Here is a 9,067-nt window from a genome sequence, read left to right as displayed (position 1 = left end):
AGGAGAGAGGGATAGCGGAGGGACATCCGCTGTACAAATCGTAAAGCAGAATTCTAGCCCCAGGGCTGAGGCCTGGGGGCATGCTGCTACCTTACCCTCTCCTCCCTGCGGTGAGCGCAGGCCCTGGGGGCACGGAGAGCCCAGGGCAAGCCCTCCGGTAGATGGCACGCACGGGCCTAGCAAAGCTTCGCTGCAGCCATGGAGAGAAATCTGACACTGCCAGACACTCCCTTGGAATAGCCAGGGGCCGAGCAGGAACCAGGAAATACAAGCTCTCCCTGTCCAGAAAACAGTTCTGCTTCATGGAGGAGGGAGCGACATGGGCAACCTCTGCAGCTGCGGGCGACCATGGTGAGTACGGCATCCGCCAGGTATGGGGATGGCAGGAAAAGCTCCAGGCAGCATGAGTGGGAGTTTGGGCGGACTTCGCAAGCTTTGCTTCCTTGTGCTGGGTTTGCCAGGGCTCCCGCCTGGCTCTCAGCCCTGCACCGTGCCAGCTCGCACAGAAACCGCGAGCAAGCGAGCAGGGGCATCGGGTCACTGCTGTGCAGGTGCTGGGGTTGGGGACGGGAGGCCGGGACAGCCCTTGCCTGCCAAAGGCAGGGTAGGGGGGAGACGAAGGGGCTTTGTTGCTCCCATTCCTCAGCCCAGACGGGCTGTGGCACCTCCTGGTACTGGCAGGTTGGGTTCCCCCAGCCCTTACCGGAAGTTCCTCAGCCCAGACGGGCTGTGGCACCTCCTGGTACTGGCAGCTTGGGTTCCCGCAGCCATGCCAGCAGCTGAGAATAGCTCAGTTCTAGGAAGGATCTAGTTAAAATCCCTGCCCTTGCCCCAGTGGTCTCTGGCCTGGTGCACACCGTAAGGTGCCCCTTTGGCATAGGGCAGGCAGGGGCCCCTGGGACAGCGCTGGCACTAAGGGCTCAGCTACCCCATCCTGCTCCCAGCTCGTCCAGCCCCTCTCCCTGCCCGCCTCTCTCTGGGCTTTATTTGTGCTTGGGAAATCCTGGCCACGTTTTTCAGATGATGTTGCTCTTTCTCCCTGGGAGGGAGGATGACAATTTAATCCCTCCTGGCTCATGTTGTGCCCTGGACCTTGTGCTTGCAGAAAAAGGGCACAGTGGAGCATCACTTGGTGCCAAGTGGAAATATTTTCAGCTCTTGAGAGTGGTACAAGGGGGAGAGCCATGAATATCAGATGAAGCTCCGAAGACATTCTCTCCAACACTGCATTTGTTCTAAGTATTAGAAATTCATCAGTCGTTTTTAATAATAACAAGAGGCACAGCATCACCTAGTGGCTGGAGCAGAGAAGGAGGTTCCGGAACACCAAGGTTCTTCCAACCTGAGCCCTGAGGTGGAGGGCAGAGGAGTTCGGGATTTAGGAACAGGAACTGCAGGTGGGAGGTGGAAGGCTGGTTCTTGACATGTCACCCACCAAAAGTCACATTTTCTATTTCCTCTACCCTGTGGCAGAGGGTAAATGAGGCACTCAGGGCATCAGCTTCATTACTGCAGCAGACAAGGGCCTGATCAGGGAATACTTGGGGCGCAGGCTGGTTCCCCTGAGCAGAGCTGCAGTTGCCAGGCACACTACTGATGCTGTGTGGCACGGACTGGCAAAGCCAGAGACTCCAGAGTACAAACACCACCATTACAGTGCATGCTGTGGTGGCACTTTCAGGTCCAGACAGTGCCAGGCCATGCACAAACACTTCTGCTTCCAAAAGGAAGTATAAACCAGAATCTGAAGGTCACTCATCTATGCAGGGCCAGGCAGGAGAACAGCTTTCTGCCCCATTTGAGGAGCGGCATGGTGGCAGGCTGGCTCCTCCGGGGGCAATGTCAAATTCTGCTCCCCCAGTGCTGCTGGACCAGGACTCCTGTGTCCCACTTGATTTTTTCCCAGAGGCTACATGGAAAGTAAGAAGCTGGGACAGTATTTCTGCTGGTGGTGTGACTGCTACCTTCTGGCAGATTCCTGCAGCAGGGGGCAAAGCTCTGGGCAAAGACCCTTTTGACCCTGGCACCCCTGTGGGACCCAAGTGCTAACATCTGCCTTATAGACTGTGCAGTGAGGAGAGAGCAGAGCTCGCTCTCTCCCCAGAAGCATCATTCCCTGTCCTGTACATGGAAGGACATGGGTAAAGAAGGACCTCAGGCTCCCAGGCTGTCCCTGTGCCAGTCAAAGGGGCTCCAAGCAAGGAGATAAGGTGGCAAATGGGAATGTGTTGTTGGTAATGTGGGCTTAGGAGACATTTACAGAGGACTACAATCAGGAGCAGACTGGTGCAGTGAAGCCCCACTGCAGAAGTTTGCATGATTCATAGCTTTGCCTTGGTGACAGAGGAAAAAAATGGTACTTAATTTTAGTTCAGGTGTTTTCAGGCACCTATGCTGCTTTCATTTCTGGATATTTGCTCAGCACCACAGCTGTGTCAGCAAAGAGCTGGGCTTCCTAAATAAAGCTGAGACTTACAAAAGGGCTCAGGGGAGGCAGGTACCCACCTTCTCCTGGACAGAAGATCCTTGTTATGATCACTACCAAAGCATGTGCCTTAAGGGAGACAGCAAAGAGCAAGAGACTGAGGAGGTTCCTGAAGTCTTTAAAGAAAAGCCATTACAGCAAATTTATTCACAGGAGAAAGTTACTGATGAAGGAAATTGTGCCCTCAGGTCTGGATACCTCTGCAAGTATGGCCCTGCTGAGGGCAGGCCCCAGGTATGCTCACCACTTGGTTTAGTACTCAGGGCCTCTAGTGTGCATGGACAGCAAAGATGCCAAAATTCAGGGCCCACTGTGAAGCAGGCTTGTGTAGGGCAGAAATCCCCCCTGACATGGGGAAAGGGGAAGAAGCAATATAGGAGCAGGGACTTGGGTGCTGTCATGCAGAATACAATGTGCTTCTAGCAGGCTGTGAGTTAGTTACAACATGTTTGACCTGGTTTTGAGAAGAGGGGAGAGGTTTGCCCTGCTCTTGTTTCCCTTGCCACATCCATTCTAATTACCGCAGGTCTGAGGCTGGGAGATGCTGTCTGCTGCCTGGCTGTGATTAGACTGCAGACGGCCTCAGAATAGCTTCAGCCTACACGCTGGCTGGTAATGCTCTCTCTACAAAGGAAGGCAACCAAAACAAGCAAGAGCAGCTTGGAAAGCTGATACTGCAACCTACCTCCCAGGAAAGAGGATAGGGACCCTGCTGATTTTGATTCAAATGGTGCTATTTTAATTACATTGCACAACATGCCTGAATGCTGTAAAGAAGCAAAGTGCTCCAGCAGACAAGCCTTGGCAAGGAGGGCCCTGGAGACCCCAAAAGTTTATAGAGGGTGCTGCAGGAGCCAAGCGAGAACCACCGCAGCCAAGTGAGAATCACTGCAAGACAAAGCAATGCTGCCTTGAGCTAAGCCCCTAACTCCTGGGGGCAGCCCTCCAGATTTTGTCTGCCAAGGACTGGAGGGACATTGGTGTCCCTGTGGGGCAGCACACAGCACAGACATGAGAAGCAGTGTTGGAGCCTTTTGCACAGACACACGGCCACCCTGCCTTCCCCAAAGCTGCCTTTGACTTCCCAGGCCTAGCAAGTCTGGTTAATCATTACTGACCATTTTGAAGGTCTCCAGGTTCTTTCTCCACATTCATGCTTTTTTTGTTTTGCCATTAGAGTGCCAAAGGCATTACTGCACACACTGTCCTGCTCACCCACCCGCTGAAACTGCCTCTAAAATCCAGCAAAGGCAGAGCTCTGCCTCAGGCAGGGCTGTCTGGCAAATGCACACGCTATGGGACATGTAATGCTTCTTGGGAGCCATCTGGTAACTCTGTTGGCCCCATTAAAAGCGCTAGCTGCCCACTTTCAGCTGCTGCCTGTGCTGCAGCAGAGGGACAGACCTGTGTGCAACCCTCGGCTGCATGCTGTGTTGGTTGGCGGCCAGCACCAGATGGACACGCGTACGCAGGAGCAGCCATACAAGGGCTGGCACCTGCTCCCCTCCAGCCCTCCGAGCGTGATGCAATGATAACATTTCCTTCATGCATCTGGCCCAGAAAGTGACACGTCTCTGCTCTGCCAGACAGCCTGCGCTCCCCTGCCAGCACCAGCCTGCAGGAGCTCAGCTCCTGGCTCTGTTGTTACAGCTGGAATGAATTTGGCTCCCGTTCATTCCATGGCTGGAACATAGCTGTATTTGGCTCGTCTCTCTCTCTAGTCACACAGGTACAGCCAAGATTAGGCTTTGGCTTGGCTTATAGTAAGTGCATAGCTTGTTTGGTTTGGTTGTGTTTTCAGTGAAAAACTGGGACCAGGAAAACTGTCTGAAACACTAAATTAGCATGAGGTCTGTGCAGAGCTGCTCCTTGGGCAAGGGGGCCCAAAGTGTAGGGTACGGGATTATCAGAGCATTTGGCTCTAACAGAAGAGGTTTGTGCCAACTGAGATCATGCTCTGCACCCTGCATCTTTGATCATACAGCTATGCAAATCTAGTTGCAAAACTATAGTGAAATCTGTTCTCATTTACTCTGATGCATATGCATATGTATATGGGACAGCCAGGCAGGGCTGAAAGGCAAGGGGACTTGTGGGGGGTGGGGGGGCTGTGTTGTATGGTAGGTGTGTCACAGAAGAAGGAAACATCCACACATCTCCCCTTTGCACCTTCTCCCTGCAAGAGTCGCTCAGGTTCTGGCTTGGCTCAATAGCTCTTCTCTAAGACATTCCTTGGGCCTTTTTCATTACCCGTAGATGTGGTACCCTGAGGTCATGCATTTGGGTTTGCATGTTATGAGAGCAGAGCTTGGGACTTCCCAGGGCTGACATCTCTTTCTCTGATTTCAGGAATTGTCCTTCGCCTTCTAAAAGAAAGAAAGAAAAGCAAGGTAAGGATTTGTGAAAATGCTTTAGAGGACAAGAAGAGGTGGAGTGAGTGAGCCCCTGGTTAGCTGACATTAGTCAGTGCTGACTGGGAATTGGATCGCTGAGGCTGAGGTTCCCTCCCATACTCTTTTGTACCTAACTTTCCTCAAGAGAAGTTTGGTAGAAGCAAAAGGCAAGATTTCTTTAAAACTTAAAGCAAGAGGTGTGATGTGCCATGGGACTTGGCAAGGGGAAGGGAAGGGACTTCAGCAGTATCTTTAAAATACCAGTCTCACATCAAAACACGTATGAGTACTCTCAAGTGGCAGTGCAGCAGAAGCTGCATCAAAATCCTTTAAGAGCTGCAAATATCTGTCTGACATCAGTCCCCCAGAATAAAGTGCATTCCTAAGTAGCCCAATTGTGTCCTGTGGCCTTTGGACCATGCTGGGCAAAATATGTTTGCCAGGCAGCAAAGGAAATAACAAAGTTAAAACTCAATCTGACTTCTCCAAGGGCCTGACAAGGAAGCTCTCTGTGCTGTGTCTGTCCTCCTAGGTTCTGCCAAGAACATTGCGGTCCACAGCATGTTGTCATCCTGGCAAACCATATTTTTTCCAAAGAAACAAGCCTAGGCTTTCTTCTTGGAGGCAGGCCTCAGAGATAGCATTAGGGTTGAGGTGGAAATTTGATTTGTGTCCAGTGGGGAGAGCCCATGGGCCAGACGCTGCATTTCTGCATTCAAAGATGGAACAATAAACAGTTGTGTTAACCTGATCCGCTGGTGTTTCTTTTTCAGGAACTAATGTGAGACATGACAGCCAACAGCATCAGCCTGGCAGGAAGGTAAACAGCTTCCCAGAGTTGTTTTCCTAACTGTATATTGAGAAGACAGAGCGGACTACCACTTCTTAGGCTATATGGGTTGGGAGGACATGCGGCAGCTTATTCAGAGTCATGAATCATCTCATCCTTTATAGGCTTTAAATGGCTGTGGGAACAATGTGCATTGCTGCACAGTAATCCAGGCCCATTTTTTTCCCCTAAAGTGCAGTGGAAGCAGTAGGATGAAATCTTTCTCTGAGCTTGAGGTGTCAGAGGGTGGGATGGTGCTGGGGGTAGTGTGAAGGGTGTCTCTGCCTGGTCTGGGGAAGGCATGTGTAGCAGCAGCCCAGGGAGCTGACCTTCCAGAGCTCTTTCTTCCCCAAGGCTCCAACGTATGAAGATGTCCCAGAGTTTCCTGTCTACGCCACCGTGAGTAAACCCAAGAGTGTGAAGCAGGATGACAGCATTCATTACGCAGACATTCAAGTGTTCACCAAGGTCCGGGAGCGCTCTGCAGCAGAGGTGAAGAACTTACAGATGCAAAATGCCACAGAATATGCCACCCTCAACTTCCCCCGGCCCAGGCTGAAATACGACAGTAAGAATGGGACCCTGGTATAAAAGGCTTGATGGCTCCCTCCTCCTTCAGCAGCAAAAGGATTGCACAGACTTAGAGATGCTGTAGATGCAAGCTAACCTCATGGACACATCAAGTCTCCCTGAGAAGGTGCAGAGAGGCTGCATTTCTCTTCAAAGGACACAGAAATATTTATTCTCACATGATGAGTAGTTTCGTATCTGATTCTGCTGACAAAAACCACCTCTTCCCCTTGGAAGAGTTGCTTCTGAAGCTGGCAACCCATCTTCTCTCAGCACTGTGAGAAGACAGAGCTGCTCCTTGGCTGATGAAGGCTAAAACCACAGCTCAGAGCTGCAGAGAGGAAGTTCCTGCTGTGGCACAGGACCAGCTGAGTGCTGCTCTGCAGATGCATTTGAGAACAAGGCATACAGGATTCAATAGTGGGACAAGGGAGATGTTGCCACAGGATTTTATGTCAATGTTAAGAAAACTCTGCAATGTGCAGAACGACATGTGGATGATACTGTGAAGAAATTGCATGAAACCTTTATCAGTATCTACTACAATGTCTTTCTCCAACACCTGCCACTGTAACTGCAGTCATGCACTAATGTGCATCCTCTTTTCTCAAAAAGCAGTGTTCTCTAACCATGCACAGCACACTAAAACCGAGGCCAGAAATGCAGAATTAATTGAGGGGTACAGAACAATTCTTTCACTGAAGGGCTGTATGGGATATGCATCCTCACCCTAACATGCACAGAAGTGAGTAGTGAGCTCTTGGCTCTGACTGGAAATAAGGAAAATTTGCAATTTAACTGTGAGGCAGCCATTTAAAAGCCACTGCCTATATTTAGGGCAGTTATCCAGTCCTTAGAGTACAGCAGCTGTCTGCATGCCTAAGATACTGGGAGTGAATCCTCGTCATCTTTAGAGAGGGCTTTGGATTTTTCTTCCATTTTTTCTTATTTGTTACTGTCAGCCTTAGTTACAAAACCTAGTAACATGGAGCACACACCATGTGGTGTTTTCTGCTAACCCTCCCAGGTACACCTTTGAGAATTTGTTTATGGATTTAAGATAGTGTTAGTCATGTAGTATAGCAATTGTCCGAAAGGCTTCTGCCACTGGACTGAATTTGGCAATTGCAGCACTGGCAGTTGAACAGGGCTCCCAAGCAGTATCTTCAGGCACTAAATCAATGCTTGGCACATTCTGTTCCTAAATAATAGTCTGCATAGCTAAATGCAGATCGTGGGAAAACCTGTTTATTGCCAGTGTTTAAAAATGGACATCCTGGTACATTTTATAAACATACATAACTGTGCATATTATGGCTCAGCTAAATGTATAAAGCATGAAGGAGTTCCTGCTCATTACAAAAAATAAAGCTGGTATAGGTAGTATTTGCTAAGATGGAAGTGTTTTGAGGACCAATCCTACAATTTTTCTACCTTTTTGCCCATGCTATCCAGTAGACCTCAGCAGGGCTATTGTAAGGCCAGAGTAACATTTGCAGGAGAAGGCCCCTTTTTTTATACTGGATACAGTATATTTTTCTACCTGAAAAGGGTTTTTTTGCCCATGCTATCTAGCTGACCTCAGTGGGGCTATTGCAAGTCTGCAGTAGAAGGCCCTCATTTATAATGGGTACAGGATTATGTTATTGGAAGGTTCTTTTCAGTGCCAACAACTCCTCTTTCTGCTCCTCCAAGTTCCTTTCTGTACTCCATGCCCAGCTTAAAAACTTGTCCTTTGGACTGAGGAGAATTGAATTGCCACAGGCTTTACTTACAAGAGTGTATCAGGGAGGTGTGGGACATGCTAGTTCTGCTAGCCCAGCTGTCAGAGAGGCAGCCAGGGACAGAGATCCAGATCTGGTTCCTCCTGGACAGCAGTTATGTACCTCCTTGCACTGAATTGCTGGTACAAGAACTAGAAAGGGATGCTGGCTCCAGTCCCAGGTAAGCCCTCCACATGATAAAAAGAAACTGAATTTTTTAGAAATGTTATTAAATATGGACTACAGTTCAGGAGATGGGAGGTTTTCTGGAGGGTGCAGACTCCAACAGGTCTTTTTAAAAAATAATTTAAGTGAAGCAGCCCATTATTGCAGTGGCATGCACAGTGTGTGGTACTGAAGTTTTTCGTCTCCCATCAGGATTGCTGGGTCCAGGGACAGCAAGCTGCACAAACACTAAGGTCAAGCTCCTGGGCCCAGAGTGTTGTAAATTTGCACATTTGTCAGGTTAAACCAGTTTTACCTTGGATTTAAGTAGGACTGGGTTTGGCCCAGAGGAACTTGCTTTCACTTTTAGTCACTTCACTTGGTTCTGCCGATCTGTGGATCAGCCGTTATGTATTCTGAATGAATGGGAGACACAGTAGAAACTTCTAATGAGTGCCTCAAAGCCCGGAATGGCAGTCTATCTCCTATTCCCTGCAGAGCTCCAGATTCCATACGTAGCTAGTACTTGGTGTTGTTTCTGGAAGTACAGCGTATCTTAGAGATAATCAAATGCTCTGCGTAGGAACAGGGGTAGTACAGTAATTTTGCCTGTTTACCAGGCCCCGGATAGACAAAATGTGAAAGCCACATCTTCTGCAGTAAGGATTTTTCCAAAGGACTTGGTTTTGCGCTGAGTATTAAAAAGCTTCCAACAGCTTATCTCCTGTGTTTCCTGAGGTTGTTACGTTTAGGTGTAAAGTGAGTTTTAATGTATCGAATGTTCCTTGAACATTAAAGATGTAATTTTTAGTTTTAACTAATAAATTTGCACTTTTGGGGGAGGCCGTTGCCTGCCTGCTGC

The 9,067-nt window shown here is 49.2% G+C and overlaps 1 protein-coding gene across 1 annotated transcript; it reads left to right on the top strand.

Annotated features, from left to right (window-relative positions):
* Nucleotides 1-319: 319 nt before the first annotated feature.
* CUNH11orf52 (chromosome unknown C11orf52 homolog) lies at nt 320-6,298 on the top strand. The gene is made up of 4 exons (XM_009638413.1): nt 320-351; nt 4,835-4,875; nt 5,652-5,698; nt 6,062-6,298. The coding sequence occupies exons 1-4, from the start codon at nt 320-322 to the stop codon at nt 6,296-6,298; spliced, it is 357 nt and encodes a 118-aa protein (XP_009636708.1).
* The last annotated feature ends 2,769 nt before the right edge of the window (nt 6,299-9,067 follow it).

The sequence above is a fragment of the Egretta garzetta genome, unplaced genomic scaffold (assembly GCF_000687185.1).
Source record: "Egretta garzetta isolate BGI_Z169 unplaced genomic scaffold, ASM68718v1 scaffold365, whole genome shotgun sequence".
Taxonomy (NCBI): Eukaryota; Metazoa; Chordata; class Aves; order Pelecaniformes; family Ardeidae; genus Egretta; species Egretta garzetta.
Note: the sequence above shows the minus strand (reverse complement) of the source record. Positions and strands in the feature narration are given on the sequence as shown.

What these genes read in the sequence shown, in the direction of transcription:
- CUNH11orf52 (XM_009638413.1), top strand. Translation starts at nt 320, where the DNA reads ATGGGCAACCTCTGCAGCTGCGGGCGACCATG. An exon ending in AAGAAAGAAAGAAAAGCAAG is followed by an intron (nt 4,876 to 5,651) that starts GTAAGGATTTGT and finishes TTTCTTTTTCAG; the next exon opens with GAACTAATGTGAGACATGAC. An exon ending in AGCATCAGCCTGGCAGGAAG is followed by an intron (nt 5,699 to 6,061) that starts GTAAACAGCTTC and finishes TTCTTCCCCAAG; the next exon opens with GCTCCAACGTATGAAGATGT.